Source organism: Manis javanica, chromosome 14, assembly GCF_040802235.1.
Source record: "Manis javanica isolate MJ-LG chromosome 14, MJ_LKY, whole genome shotgun sequence".
Lineage (NCBI taxonomy): Eukaryota > Metazoa > Chordata > Mammalia > Pholidota > Manidae > Manis > Manis javanica.
Genome location: NC_133169.1, coordinates 82,736,158 through 82,762,426, shown reverse-complemented (window position 1 = coordinate 82,762,426; position 26,269 = coordinate 82,736,158). Strand labels below are relative to the sequence as shown.

Here is a 26,269-nt window from a genome sequence, read left to right as displayed (position 1 = left end):
CAGCTGGCTAGTGTTGTCCAGAGCAGGTGTCCACCTGTCAAATGGCCACAGGGCACCCAGGAGATGCAGCCACCAGAACCCAGCCAGAGTGGAGGGGCTGTGATCTCATGAATCAGGACACTGTAGAGGGACAGGTCAAGGTGCTGGAAGCAGCATTTGGAGTCGGGTAGAGGACAGAAGCTGCTTTGGTCCTCTGTCATGTGGCTGCATGTCTGCCGTGCACTGTACATGTTTTGTTTCTCTTACTAGCCTCATTTTATAGATGAGGAAGCTGAGGCTCAGGGACGCCATGTAACCTATCCAAAGGCACACAGCTTTAGGGACTCAGGTCCTGGCCAGTCTGAGAGCAGAGCCTGCTGCTTAACTATGTGAGCCCAGCCTCCTGGAGGCAGGGCACCGGCAGCTGGGCAGGATCCCTGGAGTCACGAGGAGCCGAGAAGAGGAGGAAACAGGTGTAGACAGCACTACGTGGAGAAGGGTCTGCTCACTGGCTGTGCTCAAAAAATAGTGGCCAAGTAAAAGAATTAAGGGCTACCTGCCCATACCCCGACTCCACAAAGCACGTCTTGGACCTTTCTCCCTCTCCCCACACCTTTCTCTCCGCTCTCTCACCTTTGCTTCCTCCACTGGCTTGATCACTGCTCCCTCTCAGCACAGGAAGCTCTTGGCACTGCTTTTAAAAGTGTATCTGAACAGCAAAAAAGCCAAATCACCCAATTCAAAAGCAGGCAAAGAGCTTGAATAGACATTTATCCAAAGAAGATATTCAAATGATATATATTATTGGTGTAAGAATCACAAGATGCTCAACATTACTAGTCATTAGGGAGATGCAAATCAAAGCCACAATAATACATTACTACATGTCCATTAGGATGGCTGCTACCAAAAAAACAGAAATGACAAGTGTTGGCAAGGATGTGGAGAAATTAGAACCATATCCATTGCTGGTAGGAATTTAAATGGTGCAGCCACTGTGGAAACAATATGGCAGTTCCTAAAAAAATTAAACAGAATTACGTATTACCCAGATTTCCACTTCTGGATATACACCTTCAAGAAACAAAAGCAGGGACTCAAACAGATACTTGTACATTCATGTTCACGGTAGTCGAAAGGTGGGAGCCACCCAAGCCTCCAGTGACAGATGAATAAACAAAATGTGGTGTGTATGTACAATGGAATACTATTCAGCCTTAAAATGGAAGGAAATTCGGACACATGCCACAAGTGGCATCCCTATGAAACTCAAAGACATTATACCAAGTGAAATAAGCCAGACAAAAATGGGCAACTATTATGATTCCAATTTAAAAGGGCTACATAGAATAGGCCAATTAAGACAGACAAGAGGCTGGAATTGTCAGGGGCAGGGAAGGGTTGTGAGGAGTTACTATTTAGTGGGTACAGAGCTTTTCTGGGGAAGACGAAAACGTTCTGAGAGGGATGGTGGTGGTGGCTGCCCTACAATGTGAATTCATTTAATGTCACTGTCTATTTTCAAAAGGTTAAAATGGTAAATTTCACATTATGTTTATTTTCACACAACTTTTGTTTTAAAGTCTGTGTTTCTGCCCCTAGCTTATCCGGAGAAGCATTCAGAGACTCATGCCCAGGACTCCCAGGGATGAACCCACTACTGGTTGGTCCGCTGTGCTGGGAAACCTTTCCCTGCAGCCCCTTCAGCTGACTCCCAGGCGGCCCCCGCCCCACTCTCTGTCCCTCTGTGCAGCTCAGCGGTGGGGCCCCATGAAGGGCACTTCTCCTGAGTGACCGAGAGAATGCAACTGGGGCAGATGGCTTTTCTCTGTAAGTTTAGCACAAAATTAAATAATAGGTTTGCCACTGCTTTTTTACCATCAAACACTAAACAAGGCAGGCTACAAAACAGTATATGAGTGCAGTACCGTGGCCACAGATCAGTATATATGCATAGAGGACTTTCTGGATGTGCACAGTGGTAACAGCAGCTACCTTTCTGGGGTGGGAAATGAGGGCCTTTTTTCATTTGTCCTTCCCAAGTTTTTTGCACTGACCATGTATCACTTTTGTAATGATGAAATGAAACAATAAATATTATTTTAAAACTTCAAAGACTGTGATCTGCAGGACAGGGCCTTCTGCCCACAGGGTCCTGTCTTCACCCCAGAGGTGTCAGTCATCCCCGACCTGGGGCGGCACGTGATTCCTCGGGATTCAGCCTCATTTGGGCACAGGCTAGCGTGACGGTGTCAAGTAAACCTTTACTGATTTTTACAGTAATGAAATTTTTGTTTTCAAATACATTCTTCTTTAAGCAGACGTCAAATTAGTAGGAGCCAAGAGGAATGTTCAGAGAGAAGACTAATTTGTAATGATTTTATTTATTTTTTGCTACGCAAAGGGCTCAGAGTTGAAAAACAGCTGACGTAAGCAGGGAGTTAGTCCCTCTCACCCTGTCCCCGTCACTGCACCGCCCCCACCCTCCCAAGCCTCCAGCTCAGCCACCTATGGGCACAGCCACGTGCCTCCACACACACGCATGCGCGCACGCAGCGTGTGCCTGCCAGCCAGCATGATCACGAAATCTTTATTAAAGAGGCCCACATGCTCAGGATTTCACTCACTACTAAAAATAGTCATGCGTACTTAGCCCGTTTAATAAGCACACCATTGCTAATTTTTCTGCCTGAGTAAATTGAAACATCATTCCAGAAATACATTTTTACTGAAATAAGGCTTGTTTTTTGCCTCTTAGTTCATACACTTTCCTTCCTCTTTTCCCCTCTCCTCCTGTCTCCATCCCCTGTGTCCCCACCCCTACCCTTTTGAAAATTTCAAAACATAAGGGGGGAAGTAACAGCAATTTGGACTTGGCTTTCACACAAAATGGACCAATTTTTTTAAGTGTTGGCAATTTGTCCCGAAAATGGATATAGGGAGTTGGGCTGCAGGGCTTTGAAGAATGGGGTTTTATGACTGCAAAATGAGGCCTGAGTGTGTGGGAATGTGCACCACACACCCCCTCCGTGCCTGGAATGGTGCAGGCACGTGTAATAATCGCAGCTAATAGCCCCATTATTACTATTATCACATATTATTATTATTAATCAGAATCAAACAAAGCATGTTAACTCATTTAACTGAACCAAGGGCTTAACGTACCAGGGACTTCATGGCAAGTGCTCGGCAAACCTCCGAGACATCGCAGCCACAACGCAGCTGTCACGCTGCCGCTTGCTAGGTCATGGCAGGACCCGGCAAGGATTTCCCCAACTGTTCCCACCGGTGGCCTGTCTGGGAACTTCCCAGGACACCCTGGTATGGATGCTTATCCCGACCCTGATTCCAGCCTTTTCGTGCACACACCTCTCTTTCCCTTTGGGTAAACCCTATCTAATATAGGTCATATTTAAACACACACACACACACTCACCCGTGTGGACAAGGACCCCTCCTCCATCCCCCAAGCTGGCACTCCCATTGAGTCACCGAGGCTGGTACTGAGTCTAGGTACATGCAATTCATGGGGAGCGCCCAGCCTCTCCTGAGCTTGGTGCCCGCCCCCTCCTCCAAAGCTTCTTAACTCTCCCAGAGTCCAGAGCCTAGGCTGGGGCCACTGAGGCCCCCCAGCAGCCCCAGGCTCCCAGGGACTTGCTCAGCCCTTCAAGGCAAGGATCCCCACTAAGCCAAGGCTGGCAGAGGGACCTGGGGGAGGCCAGGGTCCCTCTGGGTTCTACCCCCTAGGCTGGGCATCTCTTTGAGGCCTGGCCTTCCCTTCACAGAGCCCAAGTTGCCCTTCTGTCAAGTGGACACTAGACCATTTCCTTCTTGTGGTTTTGTTTCAGGGTTTGAAGACCCTGGGTATGATCATTATGGAAGGCTTTCAGGTGTGCTGTTCATTCAGAGGCACAAAATTGTTCTTTACCATCTCAGTGACCGCCCATCACTGGGAGACTGACCAAGCACAGACAAAATCCTTGGTGGCAGAGCGTGGAGACAAGTGGGACACTTCATTACCAATGAATCTCACTCCATCACATTTAGTTCCTTTCTCCCCATTTCCCTACCCCTGTGACCAGAATCAATGATGATCACCTCTCCTTTCTGAGCAGCCTAGTTAGGAATTCAGAGCCATCTTCCCTCTTGAGAGCCTATGGCACAGTGGAGCAGGCCCAGGCAATTTGGGGCCAGGACAGAGACCAAAACAGGTAGAGATACCACTGAGAACAAAGCCTGACCTGGTGGAGGGCAGTGTGTTTTAGGAGGTGTCCTACCTCACCCACATTTGAATAAAACACAAGGTATGTGGTTTTCAGCATCTCGGTATTAGATTTCTATGAGCTGCTGGAATAAACAGGAGACCTTGTATTCTCAGCCACTGCCTAGACCTCCATAATATAGGGACTGCTTTCTGCTAGTGGAATCAACAAGCAGTTAAAAAATATATGTATTTCCAGCCACCTTCCAAACACCTCCAGCCTTGGATTCCAGATCTTTCCCACAGGAGCTGGGGGAGGGCCTGGGCAAACCAGAAGACAGGCCCCATACCCTGCATCCCACTGCAGCCCCCAAACCTCCAGGCTGGCAGGATGGAGATGAGCAGGCCATATGGGGACAGCTCTGCTGGGTCCGAGGGCTTGGGGTAGGGAAGACAGTCCTGCTTTCCACAGCCAGGCCTGGACAAGCAGAGCCACTTCTGCCCCAAGCAAATCAATTGAAAGTTTTGGCCAAGCCTGTCTGAGCTGGGGAGGGCCCAAGTGGGAATTCCATGCTGCCCGTGTTTGCTCTGCAAGTAGAGCCAAACAGTAATACTGCTTCGGCTCGTTCTGCCAGCAGTGCTGGGCCAGCCCTTTGCACATCACCCTTTCCCAGTTCTCTGCTCTGTGAAAGCCTTTGGCTTGCGCCCTTAGAGGAGGCTTGCCCTCCCATACTGGCCCATGCCCAGGGCTTCTCCACTGGGACCTAGGCACCCCTGGTCCAACATCTCTGCCCACCCTGTACCAGCTCCATCTGGAGACGCATTCACCCCACTCCCCGTCCAGGTCCAGGTTCCTGACCTCCGCTGCTTGCTCTCAGCTCCATCCTTTCCTCCCCACCACACTGACCCAGTTCCCCTAAGCACCTGACGATGGGCATAGCGCACTGAAGAGGTGGAGCTGACATCTAGGAAGCACAGATCAGAGCCAACTACAGACGTGCCTCTGAAATATTGAGGGTTCAGTTCCAGACCACTGTGATAAAGTAAACATTGCGATGAAGCGAGTCAAATGAATTTTTTGGTTTCCCAGTGCATATAAAAATTATGTTTACACACTCCTATAGTCTACTAAGTGTGTGATAGCATTCTGTCTAAAAAATGAAATGTATATGCCTTAATTTAAAGATGGTTTATTGCCAAAAAATGCTAACCATCATCTGAGCTTTCAGCAAATCATAATCACTGATCACATATCAGCATAACAAACATAATAATAATGAAAGTTTGAAATACCTCAAGAATTCCCAAAATGTGACAGAGGCACAAAGTGAGCAAATGCTGTTGGAAAAAATGATGCTGATAGATTTGCTTGGCACAGGGTGGCCACAAACCTTCAATTTATAAAAAATGCAAGATCTAGAATGGATAAAGAAGATGTGGTACATATACACAATGGAACACTATTCAGCCTTAAGAAGAAAACAAATCCTACCACTTGCAACAACATGGATGGAGCTAAAGGGTATTATGCTCAGTGAAATAAGCCAGGCAGAAAAAGACAAGCACCAAATGATTTCCCTTATTTGTGGAGTGTAACAATGAAGCAAAATTGAAGGAACAAAACAGCAGCAGACTCACAGACTCCAAGAAGGGACTAGGGGTTACCAAAGGGGAGGGGTGGGAGAGAGTGGGTGGGGAGGGAGGGAGAAGGGGATGGAGGGGTATTATGATTAGCACACATGGGGTGGTGGAGGGTCATGGGTAAGACAGTGTAGCACAGAGAGGTAGTGACTGTGGCATCTTACTACACTGATGGGCAGTGACTTCAGTGGGCTATGGGTGGGGGGGACTTGATAATATGGGTGAATGCAGTAACCACAAGTTTTTCATGTGAAACCTTCATAAGAGTGTATATCAATGATACCTTAATAAAAAATATAAATATATGAAAAAATGCAACATCTACAAAGTGCAATTAAGTGAAGCACAATAAAAAAATAAGGTATGCCTACACATCTTCTTTTATAGGCTCACGTGTATTTTATGTGATCCTCAAAGCTGGTCCATCTTTGGATGGTTTGGCTTTTTTAGCAAAGAATAATTGACATGCAATATTGCATTAGTTTCAGGTGTACAACATAGTGATTCAATATTTATATACATTACAAAATGCTCACCACAATAAGTCTAGTTACCATATGAAATTGTTATCATACTATTGACTATATGCCCTCTGCTGTATTCCTGTATTTTATAATTGGAAGAGTGCACCTTCTGGCAACCATCAGTGTGTTCTCTATGAGTCTGTTTTTGTTTTGTTTATTCATTGTTTAGATTCCACATATAGATGAAGTCACACAGCATTGTCTTTCTCTTACTTCACTTAGCATAATACCCTCCAGGTCCATCTATGTTGTTGAAAATGGCAAAATTTCATTATTTTTTATGGCTGGGTAATAGTCCATTGTATATACGTAGCACCCTGCTTACTTCAGGTCCACCTCCAAGGGTATTGAACTAAAGGGTACATATATCTTTTTAAAATAGTGGTTTTGTTTTCTTGGGATAAATACCTAGAAATGGAATTGCTAGATCATATGTATCTATTTTTAATTTTTTGAGGAAACTCCACATTGTTTTCCATAGTGGATGCACCAATTTACGTGCCACCAACAGAGCATGAGGGTTCCCTTTTCTCCACATCTTCACCAACACTTGTTATGGCTTGTCTTTTGAATATTAGCCAATCCGACAAGTGTGAGGTGATACCTCAGTGTGGTTTTGATATGCATTTTCCTGATAGTTAATGATGTGGAGCCTCTTTCCGTGTACCTGTTGATTATCTGTATGTCTCCTTTGGAAAAATGGCTATTCAGATCCTCCGTATATTTTTAATTGGATTTTTTATATTGAATTTTATGAGTTCTTTGTATATTTTGGATGTAACCCCTTTGACCCATTCAGTGGGTTGTCTTTTCATTTTCCTTCACTGTGCAAATGCTTTTGGGTTTTACATAGCCCGATTTATTTTTCCTTCTGTTGTCCTTGCCAGAGAAGACAGATCCAAGAAAAAAAACATTGCTAAGGCTGATTTCAAAGACTTTACTGTCTGTTTTCTTCTAGGAGCTTCATGGTTTCAGGTTTTATATTTAAGTCTTTAAACTATTTTGAGTTTGTTTTTGTTTATGGTATAAGAAAATGGTCCAGCTTCATTCTGTTGCGTGTAGCTGCCCAGTTTCCCATTACCACTTATTGAAGAGATTATCTTTTAGATTGTCATAGATATTGAGCTTGTAAGTATGGGTTTTTTTCTGAACTCTCTATTCTGCTCCATTGATCTATGTATCTATTTTTGAGCAAATACCATACTGTTTTGATTACCACAGCTTTATATTAAAGTTTGAAATTCAGGAGCACCATACCCCTCACTTTCTCTTTCCTAAGATTGCTTCAGCTGTTCAGGGTTTCTGTGGTTTAAAAATTTTCGGATAATTTGTTCTAGTTCTCTGAAAAATGTCATTGGAATTTGTATATAGATTGCAATGAATCTATAGATTGATTTGGGTAATATGGACATTTTAAGAGTATTAATTCTTCCATTCCATGAGCACAGTATGCCTTTCTATTTATCTGTGTTGTCATCAATTGCTTTTATCAGTAGTTTTCAGAGTACATGCCTTTCTCCACCTCAGTTAAATAAAATACTTATAGGCACTTTATTATTTTTGATGCAATTGTAAACAGGATTTTCTTAATTACTCTTTCTGCTAGCTCATTGTTAGTGTGTAAAAACACAACAGATTTCTGTATATTGATTTTTGTATCCTGAAACCTTACTGAATTCATTTATTAGTTCTAATAGCTTTGAACTATTAGAGGCTTTAGGGTTTTCTAAATATAATATCATGTCATCTGTGAATAGTGACAATTTTACTTTCTTTTCAAATCTGGATGCCTTTTATTTCTTTTTCTTGCCTAGTAGCTGTGGCTAGAACTTCCACAAATACATTGTTGAATAAAATGGCAGGAGTGGGCATCCTTGCCTTGTTCCTGGTTTTAGAGGAAAAGCTTTCAGCTTTTCACCATTGAATATGTTAGTTATGAGTTTGTCATATGTGGCCTTTATTATGATGAGATACATTCCTTCTTACCCACTTTTTTAGAGTGTTTATCATAAATCAATGTTGAGTTTTTTCAAATGCTTTTTCTGCATCTATTGAGGTAATCATAATATCTTTATTCCCCATTCTGTTAATGTGGTATATCACACTGATTGATTTGCAGATATTGAACCATCCTTACATCCCTGGAATAAATCCCACTTGATCATGGTGTATGATCCTCTTAATGTATTGTTGAACTTGGTTTGTGAATATTTTGTTGAAAATTTTTACATCTATGTTCCTCAGAGATAATTGCCTGTGATTTTATTTTTCTGTAGTATCTTTATCTGATTTTGGTGTCAGGGTAACACTGGCCTCTTACATTGAGCTTGGAAATGTTCCTTCCTCTTTAATTTTTTTGGAATACTTTGAGAAGGATAAGTATTAACTCTTCTTTGGATGTTTGGTAAGATTCACCTGTGGAACCAGCTGGTCCTGGACAGAAGTCCAGGACTTTGTTAGAAGTTTTTTATTGTGATTCAATTTTGTTACTAATAATCAACCAGTTCAGATTCTCTATTTCATCCTGATTCAATCTTGGAAGATTGTATGTTTCTAGGAATTTATCCATTTCTTCCACGTTATCTATTTTTTTCATAGTAAAATTGTTCATAGTAGCCTTTTATGATCCTTTGTATTTCTATGATGTTTGTTGTAACTTCTCTTCATTCCTAATTTTATTTATTTGAGCCCTCTTTTTTTCTTGATGAATCTTGCTAAGGTTTATCAATTTTGCTTATCTTTTTATAGAATCAGCTCTTAGTTTCATTACTCTTTTCTATTGTTTTTCCTAATGAGAGCAGGTGGATATGTTTTCTTATTCCCCTGAGCAACACTGGCATACAGTGCACCAAAAGTGTGCACAACAGTGTGAGTGGTTGTCAATGTCTGTTTTGACCCAGCCCTGAATTAGAGCCATTGCCTGAGGCCTACCTGCCCTACTGACTGGGCTTCACCCACCAGAGCACCCCTAGAAGTCCTCTAGCCTTCGTAGACAGGCATTAGATGCATAAGACCCTGAGTTTCTCCCACCTCCACGAAGGGCATAGACACCCTGCTCACTTCAGGTCCATCTCCAGGGATATTGATCTAAAGTTCTCTCTCCCCCAGGAAGAAGTCGACTCCACGTCCTGCCCTCAGAGGGCTGCTCCACCGCATGATGACTGGTCTCACTCCAGAGCAATCCTTCTTAGCATTGTTTACAAAATTCTCAATTGGTTTCTGAGAGTGTGAGCATTTACAAATGGAAATGATCTGAGTATCTTAGAAGACTCGTGTTCTCTGCATTCAAATGATTATTGTCACTTCCTCAGGGAAATTTTCTCTCATCCAGTCTGGTTGGATTAATGTCTCCCCTAAACACCACAAATACCAAGAAGGCCAGGACAAGACTCCTTACAGAACCCCAAGCATCCAAGACAGCTCAGTAAATAGTAGTTATATGTATGAATGAAACCATGATTTCCCACCTGCCCTTGTCCTGTGGCCTCAGAGGAGCTGTTCCCCAGGCCTGAAGCCATGCATCCAGGCACAGGGGCCAGCCGAGGCCTTTCTGCCTCAGCTATAGATACTAGTAGGTCTCCCAACCCACAGCTCACCTCTCTCTGTTTGAGATGGCAGTGCCAAGGTGACAGGCATCAAGAATACTCCCCAGCAATGGGAACTGAGAGGCACTGCAGGGCCTCTGCCATAGCCAGTTGGGAGCCAGACACCCTGCCCTACCTGGGCATTCAGACGACTCTACAGTGGCTGGACTATGGTAGTGCCAGGACCATGGCAACTCTAGCAGTCACTCAGCCAAGAATGACACAGAAAATGCTACCTTTTACATGAAGAGTCCTTACAAACCATAAAGGGGGAAACAGCCCAAAGTGCCTGATTCTGCCACTCCTCCAATATCTGTATCAGGTGCCCCAGCATTGCTGCTAGGCCATTCCCCCCAGATGAGATCACCCTGAGCTCTATGCCCACAAAACAGAACCCGCCAGTCACAGCTATATCTCTAGGGGTACCACACCCATTGTGAGGCTAGGGGAAAGCAGAGTAGACTTCCAAAGAGGGGACTTCCTAGCAATGGGTCCATAAAGAAAGATAGAGCTCTGCCTGGTGTGGGGACACGCACATGGATGAGCCCAGCAGAGGTTCCAAGATCAGTAAGGCTGCAGCAGCTCAGGGAAGCCCTACCCTCTAATGGGGCTTCTGGAGGCTCTCCTTGCTCTGGGGTCCTCGGCAGCTTTCCCAGGAGCTCAGTGGGTCTTTGCTGCTGGAGTCAAGGCAAAAGAAAGCCACTGTGGCCCCTAGATGTGGCCTCTGGCCAGGGCAAGTCTTGAGCCTCCTTCTCCTAACTCCCCAGCTCTGGTGTCATGTGGGGTTGGGGGGTCCAGGGAATCAGACTTCATAGTCACTTACCCAGGCCCAAACCCCAATAGTGGGAAAATGCCTCAGTCACAGCAACCATGGAAAGGTCAACTCAGAAAGCCTGTGTTGAACGGGGGGTAGGGCTGTCACAGTCTGCAAGCCCCTCCTCCCCGGGTGCCTGGACCCAGCTACTGCTCCTCCATCTTTTCTGAAGACTGGGACTCGTTCTTCTGCGGCAGCTCTTCAAGCATCAGTCTCAGCACATGCACGATCTCATAGTACAGCTCTTGAAGCCTGGAGGTAGAGCAGGAGGAGATGGGGCTGAGCTCGAGGGCACGCTGTGCGTCGCCCCAGCCCCTCCGCGGCACATGTGCACCTGCACATTCACCGCACCGGCAGGGGTGGGATCGGGGCAGGGCAGACTCCAGAGTTAGACCAGGCTGGGCTGCCATCTGCCTCCACTCTTCCTGTGGCCCCTGGAGCAAGTTATTTCTCCATGTATTAGGCTGGAGACAACAACCTGGGCTCTGAGGGTGGTGACTATGTAGAAGTGACCTTACCGCCTGGCCCACTCTTAGGCCAAAAGTGGGCTTTCCTTGATCCCCTCCTTTCTGGTCCTCCAGTCTATGAGGCCCTTGGAGGGGCTTTGCTGAAGCCAGGCTAACTGTGTCCTTCCTTGTTCGAGAGCCACCTGTGGCTCCTCAGTACACACGCTCTCCCCTTCCTGCTCAGCAGTGGCCACTTACAACCACTACGCAGAGCCCTGGCCCAGGCCAAGCTCTGAGCTCTATACACACTGTTTTCACATAGCCGCCCAGCAGCCCCTTGTGTAACAAATGGAAAAAGGGCACAGACTTTCCCAGGTCACAAAGGACGGTGGTGGCAGAACCAGGCCAGGAGCCTCAGTACCCAACTCGCCCATCAGTGCTGCTTCCGCTGTCCTTTTAAAGGGCTTGGTGAGGAAGGGCCTGGAGAGTCAAAGGAGCCGGCACTTAAATACGGGTCAGAGTCCCTAGCCACAGGCCTGTCCACGCAGCTGCCCAGGCCATGTGCATACGTGGAATCCCGAACTCTGGAGAAGGGCCTCACTCTGTCCGCCCTGCACATGGGCCATCACCCCCTTTCTCTTGCGGGGCACCTGGCACAGACCCACACTCAAAGACGCCTGGGGACCAGGAAAAGCCTGGTCTCCTGGGCCGGGGTCAGCAGGGCTGGGACTGACTTGTAGACCGTAGTGTCCTGCTTGTCCAGAGTGGACAAGTAGATGTCGATGAAGGGCAGGCTGGTGCCAAAATCGTCCAAGACCATGGGGTCAGTATGCCGCAGGGTCCTCTTGAAGTTCTCTACCAGTTTACTGAAACTTTCATAGTCAACGTGTTTCTGGAGAGGAAAGCAAAAGGAGAACATTGTTGAGCAGATGGTGACACCCAATACACATAAAGGCCTAAGGACCCTCCCTGGGGCCCGTCCTGACCCCTTCTGAGCCTGGATGCCCCCTAACCGAGGGAGCCTCGCGAGCTGCTGTCGCTGACACCAGAGCATGACGCAGGAAGGGGCCAGAGAGAGCCTGAGGGTGGGTCAGCAAGGCCTCGCCCCACCCTGGACAAACCCTGGCCCAGTCACGTCGGGCCGAGGTCTCCACCTCGGAGAAGAGGCTGTGGAGGGATGGGCCGACCACAGGAGGAGGGAGGGGCAGCGGCTCGGAGCCAGCAGAGCAAGCAGGGCTGGGGGCGGGGGGCGCAGTGGCACCGAGGTTGACAAGAAGACTCACCCCAGCCCTTCACACATGCTTGACAGACAATCCCCAACCTGTTGGGCTCATTCTTGTTCCAATGGGGAAAAAGCGAGGTTGAGTGACTGTCAGGGCCTCCATGACCTCTCTGTGGCCCCCCCCCACTCACCGGATGGGGGCCATCCCAGCCTGGCATTCCGTGAGCCCTCAGTAACAAGAGCAACCAGGCGAAGGGCGTGGCAGTGGAGTTTTCCTCATGAAGGAGGGAGGCATTTTAATCACAACATTCCATACTCTAAGAGGTTCACAGAATATTAAAATGCCCAGAATAAAGCCTGACACTGAAAATTATAGCATGTTAGAGACCTGCCTTACATGTTAGGTACCTGAGGCCACCTGCTCTCTGCAGGCTCCCAGGCCCCTCCTTCCTACCCATTTCTTCAGCCTTGACTGTCCGTTTCTTTGTCCACCCGCCTGCCTGTGAAGGCCGCCCACCTGTGTCTGCAGCAGCCTGCTGACCTCTTCTTGCTGCAGCTTCAGAAGCACCTGCTTCTTTTCCATGAGGGTCAGCTGTCTCTCCACCATCAGCTCCTGCTTAAACTTTTTAATGAAAGCCTAGGGAATGGGAGGATGGAGGTGAAGTGCAGGCTCTCACTGCATGCCTGCCTCCCTGCCCACCATCTTCCTCTTCTGTAGCTTTGCACCGCGGCCCAGGCCACTCAGCAGGAGGGTCCTCCACCCAGCACCAGCCCCCAACTCAAGCTGCCGGGTGCAGCTGCAGGGGCTTCCCAGGTCTCCGTCTTGCTGGCCACCATCGTGAGGCAGGGAAACGCGTGAGCTCAGGGACCAGAGTGGGGCTGGAGGAGGGAGGGCAGCCTCCCCTCCGCGTCAGCAGGGGTCAGCTCAGGGCCTTGGTCTGCAGCTCCACTCGCCACCCCGAGCCCGGCCCCCTCTGCGTGCCTGAGCGGCCTCACCTCAGTGTGAATGATCATCACGCCCACAAACATGCTGAGGAAGACGAAAGAGGCGAGCAGGATGAAGACGATGGTGAACGTCCGGCTCGAGGTGAAATGCCGTTTATCCAGCTGCTGCTGCAGGTCTGTCCAGCCATCAACCTGCTCAGGCAGGGCGGGGTATGCCAAGGGCCCCCTTCCCACCTACCCTAGCGAAGCCTGGCCCCGCTGAGGAGGAGGCCGACTCAGCCTCCACATCAGCCCTCAACACCCACCCCAACCCACGGACGCCAGTCCACACGCGGTGGCCTAGGGCAGCACCACTGGGTGGGGACACTTCTGGCCAAGGGATCCTGAGGGCTTTTCTCCAAAAGGCCCCCATCCTTCCCCAAAAGACACTGCCTCTCTGCCAGTCCCCCTTTAGAAAGACCCATCCTTCCAGAGCCCATTAGAGTCTGGACTTCTAGACTTGGGCTTTGCAGGCTTATTCATGGAGGATTGTGACAGCTTGTTCCCAAAAAAGCTCTATGACCTGGGTTTCATTTCTAAATTAAACTTAATCCAAATAAGTTATCTTTTGAGAACTCTTTGAAGGTTTCACAATGCTGTGGGACAAATGGGAGGCTCTAGGGAGTCACAGATAGAGACAGAGAGGGGCCCGGGCCAGGGTACTGGCTTCTGCTTAGTCTGAGGAGGCCAGCCCTCAGCTTCCCCAGCCCGGCTAAGGACCTGAACACGGAGAAGGTCCCTTCTCAAGGCCCCTGTCCCCACCGCTCTCCCAAACCCAGTACCGTGGCCAAGCTGAAGAGGGTAAAGAAGGCCGCAGCCAGGTTCCCCCAGTTATTCGGATCACCCCCATCCGGATCTCCAAATAGGCAGAAGCCCAAGATAGCGAAGATGTACATCAGGACGAAGAGCAGAGCGACCACGGACGCCACGGTGTAGACTGTTTGCCGCACAGCGCTGACGAGCGTCTGCAAGACAGAGGCGCCGGGGTCAGGCAAGGCTGCTAGGCTGGGTGCGGCTCAGAGGACAGAGGGCCCAGCCGCCCGAACCACAGCTGTCCCAGCATCCAGGGCCACGCCTGGCACATGGCAGGTACTCCATAAATGGCTGGCTGGATGAATGAATGAACGGGAACTGTGTCCACATTGAGGGCTAGACCAATCTAACCTGGTTTACTGCCAGCACCCACCCTCAGTCACCTGTGGGCAGCGGGCACGTGCTGCTGCAGGTCCGGGATAGCCTCCCCATCAGCACTGCTAACCAGTCTACCTGAACCCCACCTGCCTTTGTGGTCACCCCAAGGTGTCCTGCTCCTGCTTCTCAGCTGAGAACCATCCCTGAAAGCTCTCCAGGTCCAGGAGGAGTAGGGGAGCCAGCCTGGGAGTGTGAAGGAGGAGACCCACAGGGAACATGTCTTCCCACTCTGTCTGGGTCCTGTTGCACAGGCAGGTCTCCACTCTGTGGCTCATGGAATGGGCATTTGTCTTGTCTGCCCCTCCAAGGTGGCTCCTCATCGGCCATTCTCCATGTCCTGGAGTCTGGCATATAGTAGGCACTCAATACATGTTCATCTCTCTGAACACAGACAGCATTTCAAAGTGCGTAGGTGTCATCAGTCTTCCCATTTTAAGACAGGATCAGAGGCTCCAAGGAGCAGGACGCCTCGGCCAGGTTCCCGCTCCAGGACAGTGGCAGAGCTGGGACCGGCTCCCAAGCCCTCTACCTTGTGCCACTGCTTTCAGCTGCAAAAGCCCCTTTTACTAAGCTAAGAAATCATTCACTGGCTTCATAGTAAGAGAGAGGTACTTGACGGAGCTGGGCCACGGGGCAGGGAAGTTCCGACAGCTTGGGGTAACTCGGGAAGCAGAGAGACAGCCCAAAAGCACAGGGCTGCCCTGCCTGCGCACTGGTCTGACAGCTGCCTGCAGGGGGGACCTGCCATTGCCCGTCTCCTGGCCTCGGAGGGAGAAAATCAGTGTTGTGGGATTAATTTCAAAAGAGCGGAGATGTAAAAAATTGCCTTCCTCCTTGTGGGACAGATGAACTTCTTTCCCAAGAAACTACTAAGACTGAAGAGGCAAATCCTCATGGGATGCGCACCAGTGGGATGGAGCCTGCTCAGTGGTGGGGAAGCGGCGAACACAGGGTGGTGGGACCAGAGGCACTGCAGGGAGGTGGGGGACAGGCCCCAGCTGGGTCTCCCACTGCCAGGCCAGCCCGAGGCCTGGCTTCCTGCAGCCAAAGCCGAGCAGCTAGAGGACAGTGGTGGGCCAGAGGACATGCTCTCCAGAGCCCACACGCACCCCTGCAGCACTCTGACAGTTGGCCTTGGCCATGTTCTTCAAGCACAGTCCAGGCAGGCCCCATCAGTCTGCAGTCCAGAAGGTGCAGAAATCCAGGCCCAGGGGATGGTTGTCCAGACGCCCATGGGCTGGTAGCTCCTTCCCTGAGGAAGTCCTGGGCTTCCAAGGTCTATGGCCTGGCCCCCAACAGGTGCCTCATTTTAGGGAAGCTTCCAGCTCCGCCAGGCTCTGGGTCAAGCCACAGCTGCCCTCCTGTTCCTGGGGCATTCTGGGTTTGAAGAGGACCTCCAGACAGGGTCTGTGCCCAGGCCTGGCCACTCAGAGAGCCTTTCTGTGCAGCCACCTAGATGTGCGGAAGATGAGGAGGCCATGGAGGAGGAAGCAGGGAGAAACGTAAGGCTGGTACCCCCACAGCCAAGCAGCTACAGGTTAGTCTTCAGGTTGGACTAGAGATGAACAGGGGCGGTGTGGCCCCCAGGTGCCCAGCTAACAGAACTTTCCTGTGCGCAAAACAACAAGGAACTCTTTCCTCATGGTACAGGTTTATTGCCATGAGGTGGAAGGCAAAGTATCATTTTAATTAATCAGGGGACAGAGGCCAAGGATGTGGCAGAGTGCCGGCTCCAGGCACTGAGGCTGCCGCTCTGTCAGAGCCTCACTTAGACCTCAATGCATATGAATAAGCAGAGAGGTGCAGGTCCCCCCTTTGACACCAGCTTCCCCTGGCCAGCTGGCCAGGCTGGTGTACGGAGGATGTGCAATCCAGAGTGTCTTATGTGCTCCTAGGAATCTGGGGTCCAGTGACATCCCAAAGGCCACAGGAGAGCCACAGCCTGCTGGTCCCCAGGAAATAGCTTGGCGATACACGTCTCTGCTGAATAACAGAAACCCCTGAAGTCAAACATAGGCCATGTACCCGTGCGCACATTGTGTCTGCACGCCCACAGCTCTCTGTGTATGTGTACCAGGACCAAAGGCTGAGCAGATGCCTGCGGTCACCACGCAAGCCAGGCTGAGCTGTGGGACAGATGCTGGCCAGTGGGGAGGGCTGTGTTCCCGGCACCAGATCCCTGGGCTGGAAGGATGGACCCCTGTGGGGCCCTAAGCTTCAGTCACCTGCAGGCCTTTGCCTCTGGGCAGGACACAGTCAGGACGATGCTCTCACGAGGCAGCTCGTGCCCTCAGCCTCACAGTGTGCCAACCTGGGTCACTGCCCTTCCCCCGCCCCCAAGCAGAAGACCCTCCTGCCCCCAGTTTTTTCTGCTTCCCCCCTCCTCACGCAGTCCCGGCCCCGGGCTTCCTGTCCTCAGCCCACTGCCATTTCCTGTCTTCACATGCCTCCCCCAAGTCTGTTTATTCCCTCCATGGTGACCTCTTTGCTGACCTCACCTGAAAATCCTCTCTTGCCTGAGGCCATCGCTCCTCAGCGGCCTTCCTCCCTGGCTGGCCCGAGTCAGGAGGCCCCGTCTACCTTGCCCTCTGCTGCCCTGTGTCTATGGGCACCGCCTGCACTTCTGGGCAGGCCCACCCTGCCATGTCTTGGAATCACTGCCCCCAGGCCCCGCCCCACCCTGCTGCCAGCCTCAGGGCCCTCAGCGACCGCGGAATACCTATTAGCCCCCAGGCCTCTTGGCTCCCTTAACTCCAGTGACTCTGGCACCACCCTAGGCCCCTGGCTCCCTTGGTGCCTTACACCTGGAAGAAGGCCACCCTTCCCACTGTCTGATCACTCCCTCCCTCTGAGGTACCCACCACCTGGCCTTTGCCTCCCGGGGACTTGCAGTCTTCTACTTGTCTCAGCTCTAATACTCGGCCTCTCAAACACTCCCACCTCCCACTCAAGGACACATCACAGGGGCTGCCTCTAGCCTACAAGCAGGAGGAACCACTCTCAGGTCTGAATGGGTGGGTGCCATGATTTGATAGACCCCTTCAAGATCCCCCCTGCCCAGTGCTGCGGCGGCATTCCTGCTCCAGTGCCCTCAGCAGCGTCAGAAGCCACTGCAGGGATCCACGCACAGGTGTGTGGTGCTGAGAGGTGGTGGTGGCTGCGAAGGCGAAAAGACTTGGACAAGGCCGTGACTGTGTAGAAGGCTGGTTACAGGGCTTTGAGAGAAAGGAGTCATCACTGACACTCAAAATTAGGACTTGGCAGTTGAATGTAGGGGTGCCCTTCACCAAAAGGCAAAATACAGCAGGCGAAGCCAGGGTGTGCGGGACTTGAAGGGGGAGGTGGGCGGGGAGTGGTGCCTGCCAGGTTAGGCCTGGATTTGAGGAACACATGAACGTCCAGGAGGCAACTGGGTCTAAGGTCAAAGAGAGAGGCATGGGCAGGTGAGGACCCCTGAAAAGTAGAAAAGATCACCCAAAGACAATACACAGAGTGAGAAGGGAAGAGAATTCAGGACACAGTATTGAGAAAACAACATTTAAGGCCAGGCAAAGAAAACACGCACCCCAAAGTCATGCCTGAGACGCAGAGGAAAACCGAGGGGGCAAGAGGCGGCAAGAAGCTGAGGGAAATGGCTGGTGGCCTCGGTGACCAGGAGGTCATTGGCAACCTCAGAGAGGCTAGTTTGGGGTGGAGAGAAGCAGCCAAGCCAGGGCACAAATGACAGCCAGGGACACAGGGTCTGGAAGCACAGACACCTCTTTCCAGGAGCCTTGCCGTGACGAGGAGGAGGACCGGACTGTGCTGTTTGAGGGGGACCCGCACACAGCTGTGTGGCTACGTGACAGAAGCAATGAATGAAAGCGGGTCTGTGGTGGAGGCGGGGGGTGGGGGGCGTCCTCCAACACTGCCTCTCCTTCTCCACCCCAGGCTGGGGCTCCTGGGTATGAGGCCTACGCCCTGCGCAGGCACCCTGGCCGGGCTAGGGGCAATCTGTCAGCAGAACACGCTGACACACCCTAGCTGGTCACACGGGCCCAAACCACGGCCTTCCTGGAGAAGCACGGGCCCCGCAAGCAGAGCCAGGGCAAGCACACTGCGGCCGGGACGAATGCCGAAGGGCAGGTTGCTCTGAAACCTGCTGAGCCAAAGAACAGCTGCTCGCCCCATGACTTCTCAGCAGGAGCAACATTTCCAGAGCTGCTCAAACGCAGTAAGGAGACCATTCCCAAGAGGAGCAGCAGGTTTTAGCTATTTGGGGAAAGCAGTGAGGCGCCATGGTCGCCGAAAAGCTGGGGACTTCCCGGGCATGTAGTTCAAAGGGCTGTACCATCAGAAATTCAGTCCCCCTGCAGCCTGAGAGAGAGGAAAAGTTCAGATGGCCTCTGGAGGCAGACGCACCTCTCACACTTCAGCTCTCCCACCTAACTGCTGAGTGACCACAGGTCTCAATTTCTTCATCTGTAAAATGGAGATAATAATACCTTTCCTATAATTGTTTTAAGATTAAATAAGATAATATCAGTAAAGATCAACCTGCCACACAGTAGGACTCACTAATTGGATAATAGAATTATTATTTCATCAGGGGCTGGTGGGCAAATGGGCCCTGTCGCCTGCACTCCCAGAACCACGGTACCCCTGGGTTACTCACCCGGATGCCACGGCTGTAGGTGATAAGCTTGAGGATCCGCAGGGACTGCATGCCATCAGCGATGCTGAGGTAGGGGTAGTGCTTGCCCTTTATCTTGCGGAGGCCATAGGGGATGAAGATAATGATGATAATGACCACATCTAGCAGGTTGTAGCCATCCTTCCCATAGTAGATGGGGTCCATGTAGAGTTTCATGCAGAACTCAGAACTGTAGATGGACACGAAGATGATTTCTGAGACCTGCAGAGGGGGCAAGGGCTGGAAGGTCAGACCACGCTGCAGAGTCCTGGGGTCCTGGCCCTCTCCCTACAATGAACACACAGTGTGTCTGATTCTCTTTTCCTGTATCTTCCCTCTGCCATGGCCCTAAGCCTAGGGCTAGTTTGACCCAGGGTGCTTGGGAATGACTGACAGTGACAGACAGAATGATGTATTCAATATAAGGCAACTGAACATATCAGGCAACCTGAATGTAAGGGTTCCCAAAGAAAAGATCCCAAGAATTTTCTGGTCAACCTGGATATCCACATTTTTAGGAATGTAAGTAAAATATTCAAATATCTACTTATAGTCACTCAATTAATCACAGATACTTATATTAAGTGAACTAATCTTTCTGAAGAATATTGCTTTTCCACTTTTATATTTTATGAAACAATCTTATTCAAATTCTTCTCATGCATCTACAACTCCAGTGGCTCTGATTTTACCAAAAGGTACCTTCAAGTCATCTAAATTTTTCCTTACAATCAATGCTCCATTCATTGAAGAAGCTTTCATTAAGGATGGACAATGTGCCAAACAAACACCAGTTCAGGCACGGAAAATGCAACAGTGAGTAAGACAGAAAATGCCCAGCCTGGGGGAAGCTTATGATCTACTAGGGGAAACAGAAATGAGTGTTTAAACAAATACATATATAATGTAACATCAGATAGGAAGGAAAATGAAACAAAGAGGATAAAGGGACTTGTCAGGTTGGGGAGGCACCTGTTTTCAAAATATTGGTGCATAGAGGCCTTGCTGAAACGAGGGAGCCACAATTTGGGAGAAGGCTCCCCAAGGGCAAGTACAGGGCCTTAGGGTGAGAAAGGGTTTGTTCAAGGAACAACAAAGTCAGCGCGGCTAGAACAGAAAGGGAAGAGCGGGGAAGAGAGAGGCAGTTGGAGAGACAGGCCACATAGGGAAGACCGCGTAGGCCTGGTGAGGGCTTTGAACTTCAACCTCAGCCTTGGATGATTCTGAGCAAGGGACTGATAGGAGCTGATTTACATTTTTAAGAAAATGTAAAATCTCAGTGGAAGAGAAACTGTGGGGCACTGGCAAGAATAGCAAGTGGAAAGTGGGTTAGTGGAGAGGCCCCAGATGAGAGCAGAATTATTTCCAACGGACCTACAGGCAAGATGAGGTTAGACCTGATGGGTCTAGGGGATGGTGTGGTGTTGAAGAAAAGAGGACAGACTCCCGATGTGTTTGTAGGCCAGGATGATGGACTTGCCAATGGACACAGGGATGCATGGGGAAGAAAGAAGACAGGGAAGGCCAGTGTTTCAGATGGAGCAACTGGGTCACCAGTGACTCTTGGACTGAGATGGGTTTGGTGTGGGTTGAAGACAGGCTAGAGGGAGTTACTGGAGGAAAACTGAAAGGTTTTCGATTTATACCACTGTTAAAAAGAAAAACAGAGACCCAACATGGGATCACTTCCTCTAGGCCAAGTCACCAAACTGGGACTTAATGCCCAATGTAATTACAGTTGCAGCCTCTCAGGAGTGGAATATTTTTTTTATTAAAGTATCACTGATAAACAATCATATGAAGGTTTCACATGAACAATACAGTGGTTTCAACATTCACCCATATTATCAAGTCCTCACCGCCCCCATTGCAGTCACTATCAGTCAGCGTAGTAAGATGCTATAAAGTCATCGTAGGAATTCTCAGGATTGGAATTTTAAGCTAATCAGTTTGAACTTCCTAGTGAGGTGATCTGCCTAGGACCCCCCCAGCCTCTCCTAAGGGAGGGTGACCTTACCTGAAACAATCCTGAATCTGTTCCTCTGCTAATAACCATTTGCCCCACCCTCCTGTCTATAAAAACCTTCCATTTTGTACAGTTCCTCAGGGCTTTTCTCTACTTGCTAGGCGGGATGCTGCCCAATTCATGAATCACTTAATAAAACCAATTCGATCTTCAAATTTACCTGGTTGAGTTTTGTTTTTTAGTACCACCTTTCAAATAAAGGTCAGATGCTGTCCCTGCAAATTGTAACTCAAGCTATCCATGTAGATAACATTAAGGCAGCTGGTGTTTTCATTTGTCTTGTATACTTGTATTTGTGGTCTCTACATGGCAACCATTTACATACACTTTTATTTTTTAACGTGACTATGTTACTATGTAATGTTACTATGTAACGTTTAAAATAAGCAAGGTGTAAAGAATAGCATAAGGCACAACCATATACTACCACCCAGTCTAAGAAATGGAATATTACCACTACAATCAGAGTCTCTTGGGTATCCCTCACTGATCACATTCCCTTCCCTTCCCACAAAAGCAAGTCTATTACAATGTAGCGGATGTCATGCTCGTGTATTATACATTTTCACCACATACATATCCCTAGAACTACATGGTACTGTTTTGTGATTTTTATATTTTTACATAAATAGCCTACACACTAACATATTCTCCAGCAATTGTTTTTTCCATTTAAAATTATGTTTATAAGGTTTATCCATATTGATATATGTAAACCTAGTGTACAGTTTCCCCACTATTTAGCAATTCCACTTCTAAAAATACTACAATTTATTTAGTTAGTTACACTTTGGATGATATTTAACTTGTTGGTAATTTTTTACTACTTTGCAAACAGCTTAACAGGACAAAAAGTTTGAGTGATTCTCTGTACATTTTATTGTAAGGGTGTAGTTTCTCTCAGTTGCATACCTAGGAGTAGAATAACAGTAGAATCGATATGAGCATCTTCAACTTCACTGGATATTGCCAAATTGTTTTCTGAAATGATTGTATCAGTTTAACATCAGGAATATTTCTATTGTTTTACATGTTTACTAACACTTCCTGCTGACAGATGTCTTGATTTTTGGTCAGTCTAATGAATATGAAATGGCACCTTATTTTTTATTTTAATTATCACTTCTCTAATAATTAATGAAGTTAGGCATTTTTATATGGTTAAATTGTAAATTGCCTATTTCTAATCTTTAGCCAAATTTTCTGGTGGATTGTTGTCTTTTTCTTACTGATTTGGGAGATAATCATCATTTAATATATCTTGAGAACTAACCCTTTACCTGTTAAATGTACTGCAAGTATCTTCTACACTGACCTACCTTTCACCAATTTAATGATCTTTTGGTGAACAGAAGTTTGAAATTTTAATGGAAACAAATTAACTGAACTTTTTCTTCATGGCTTATGTATTTTGTATTACTAAGAAATCTTTCCCTCCTGTGATCACATAAATATTGCATATTTTCTATTAAGTATTTTTAAATTTCCTCTTTCAATCTGGGTCTTGAACGCAGCTGTGTGTGCTGTGAGGTAGAGATGCAACCGCATTTTTCCTCCATATGCACAACCAGTCATCCTAATACCATTTCACCAGGACTCTGTCCTTCACCACTCATCTGCAGTGCCATCTGACAGGTACCAGGCTTCTGCACAAGCCAGGGTTCGTTTCTGAGCACTCTATCCTGTTCCACTGGTCTACTGCCTGCCTTAATTACCAGAGCTTTATAGAAAGTCTTACCTGGTAAATCAAGCCTTCTCCCCCTTTAACTTTCAAAACAATCTGAGTTTTTCTTTGTCTTTCTTTTATCTAAAAGAATCAAAAAGCATCAGCTTTTGGTGACCCATTAAAAAATCCTGCCAAATGTCTTATTGGAATTGCATTGGTTTTATAGATTAATTGGGTGAGACTGTCTCTGTGAGAAACTAAGTCTTTCTATCCATGTCTCCCATCTTTCCATTTATTACTTTATGTCTTCCTCAACAATCTTCATACATCTTTGGGTTTTTTCCCTAAAGATCACATACATTTTTTATTAGATTTGCCTCTAAGTACTTTTCATATTTTGTTATTAGAAGTGCTATTTTGTTGCTGACGTATTAGACATAATTAATTTTATTTATTAATCATAGATCAAGAAAACTTGCTGGACTTTATTATTTATTTATTAACTTTATTAATAAGTAATGGTTATTAATAGTTTTTCAGATTCCTTTGGGATTTCTATGCACAAATCATATATCATATCACCTATGAATGATAGTTTTCTCTAAACTTTCTAATCCTTAATGCTTTTTATTTCTTTTTCTTGTATTATACATTGGCTAAGACTCTAATACAAATCTGATCAGTAATAGCTGGTATGCACCATTAAAGGCAATACTGCTGAAGTTTCACCACTGAGTATGAATTTCAATATAGGTTTTTCATAGGTCCCCTTAATCAGGCTAAAATAAATCTTTTATATATGTAGTTTGCTAAGTTTTTATCACGAAAGATATTCATGCTAAATTTGTTTTTCCACATCTCTTGAAATGATCTTATCATTTTTTTCTCCTTCAATATTTTAAACTGAGTAATTAAACGTGTATATTTTTCTAATACTTGTATTTCTGGAAAAACCCATGTTGGCAATGATATGTTATCTTTTTCATACATTTTTAAGAATTCAGTTTCCTAATATTCTGTTTGGGATATTTGTGTCCACACTCATAACATTGGGTATGGTTTTCCTTTTTCATATTGTCCTTGTCTAGTTTGGGCACGAAGGTGTCTATGAGTCTACTGCTCTTTTGTTCCTTCTGTTTTGCTTTGTTTTTATACTCCACAAATAAGTGAAATCATTTGGTATTTGTCTTTCTCCACCTGGCTTATTTCACTGAGCATAATATCCTCTAGATTCATCCATTATTGCAAATGGCGGAATTTCTTATTATGGCTGAATAATATTCCATTATGTATATGTACCACCTCTTCTTTATCCATTCACCTTTTGATGGACACTTAGGTTGCTTCCATCTTGGCTATTGTAAATAGTGCTGTGACAAACATAGCACTATTTGTGCATATGTCTTTTTGAATCTGAGATCTTGTTTTCTTTGGGTAAGTTCCTAGGAGTGGAACTATTGGGTCAAATGGTATTTCTATTTTTAGTTTTTTGAGGAACCTCCATATTGCTTTCCGCAATGGTTGCACCAATTTACATTCCCACCAACAGCGTCGGAGGGTTCCCCTTCCTCTGTATCCTCACTAGCATTTTTTTGTGCCTTGTCTTTTGAATAGCGGCCATCCTACAGTGTAACTTCGATAGTGTACAATTCTGTTCCTATACAGCTTCAACCCCCTGTTATGTTTTGTTATCACAAATACATCTTTATACATTTTGTGCCCCAAACTATTGATAATTATTGCTTTATGCATTTGTATTTTAAACAATATAGGAGAAAAAAAGGACTTACAAACCAAAAATACAGTAACATTAGCATTTATATTTGCCTATGTAGTTACTTTTCTCAGGGTTCCTTATTTCTTTGTGTGGTTTCAAGTTCCTGCCTAGTTTCATTTCCACCTAAAGGACTATCTGTAGCATTTCTTATATAGCAGGTCTACTAGCAGCAAACTCCTCAGCTTTTGCTTATCTGGGAATGTCTTTATTTCTTCTTCATTTTTTTGAAGGATAGTTTTGCTGGATATGGAATTCCTGGTTGCAAATATTTTTCTTTCAGTGCTTTGAATATGGCATCTCACTGCCTTCTCTCCTCCACAATTTCTGAGGAGAAATCAGCTGCCAATCGTACTGAGGATTCCTTGGGTGTGACAAGTTCCTTCTTTCTTGCTGTTTTCAAGATTTTCTTTTTCTCTTTGGCTTTGACACCTTGATTAAAATGTATCTCATGTCAATCTCCTTGTGCTTTGTCTTTCTTGGAGTTCACAGAGATTCCTGGATGTGTATATTCTATATCAAATTCAGAAAGTTTTTGGCTACTATTTCTTCAAATATTCTTCCTGTCCCTATCTCTCCCCCCTCCTTCTGGGATTCCCACTGTGTATGTTGGTTTGTATGATGGTGTCTCACATGTCTCTTAGACTGTTCATTTTTCTTCATTCTTTTTTTTCCTGCTTCACAGACTGAATAAGTTCAATTGGTTTATCTTCAAGTTCATTTAAAATTTCTTCTGCCTACTCAAATATGCTCTTGAACCCTCTAGTGAAATTTTCAGTTATTGTATTTTCAACTCCAGAATTTGGTTCTTTTGCTCATGATTTCCTTTACCACTCAGCATATTTTAGGCAGGTGGCTTAAAATCTCTGTTCAGCGATTCCAATGCCTATGCTTCCTCAGGGACCTTTTCTATTCATTTATCTTGTATAAAAGCCTTACTTATTTCTCTGCCTGCTTCATATTTTTTTTGAAACTGGACACTTTAAATATTACAAGGTGGTAACTCTGCAAATCAGATTACTCCTTCTCCTCAGGGTTTGTTCTTGTTGCTTTCTGTGGGTAATAATTGTTTGTTTAGTGACATTTCTAAACAATTTTTGTGAAGACTGTATTCTTTGTCATATGTGGTCTCTGAGGTCTCTTTTCCTTTAGTTTCTGGCCAGCTAATGCTTAAATAGAGATATTCTTAAATGGCTCAAGCAAAAAGAAAGGAAGGAAGGAAGGAGCAAAGGCAAAAAGAAGGGAGGGGAGGAGACAAGGAAGGAAAGAGGGAGGGAAGGAAGAAAAAGAAAAGCTGTTTTGGTCTTAGCAGACTGGCTCTGGTTCAGGGCCCTCCTTCCATGCTCAGCTAGGCCATTTTCAGCTCTACCTTAGCCTTCACTTCCTGCCTGTGCTGAGCCTAAAGACCAGCAGAGGTGAAAGCTTGGGATATTCTCAGGTCTTTTCTAAGCATGTATCCTTCCCTGGGCATCTGTGGCTTTCTGAATCTTCCCATATACATAGGAGCTTTTCCATGTCTTTCCCTTCCCCCAAAGAATCTCTCCT

The 26,269-nt window shown here is 47.0% G+C and overlaps 1 protein-coding gene across 1 annotated transcript in view; it reads right to left on the bottom strand.

Annotated features, from left to right (window-relative positions):
* Positions 1 to 2,349: 2,349 nt before the first annotated feature.
* Positions 2,350 to 26,269, bottom strand: part of CATSPER3 (cation channel sperm associated 3) — a 36,655-nt gene continuing 12,735 nt past the window's right edge. Inside the window, exons 3-8 of the mRNA XM_017654825.3 lie at positions 19,241 to 19,480; positions 14,178 to 14,360; positions 13,408 to 13,548; positions 12,929 to 13,048; positions 11,924 to 12,081; positions 2,350 to 10,995 (exon numbers count right to left, since the gene is read on the bottom strand). Coding sequence (XP_017510314.3) covers positions 10,890 to 10,995; positions 11,924 to 12,081; positions 12,929 to 13,048; positions 13,408 to 13,548; positions 14,178 to 14,360; positions 19,241 to 19,480 — 948 coding nt within the window. The 3' untranslated portion in view covers positions 2,350 to 10,889. The remainder of the gene's footprint in view (positions 10,996 to 11,923; positions 12,082 to 12,928; positions 13,049 to 13,407; positions 13,549 to 14,177; positions 14,361 to 19,240; positions 19,481 to 26,269) is intronic.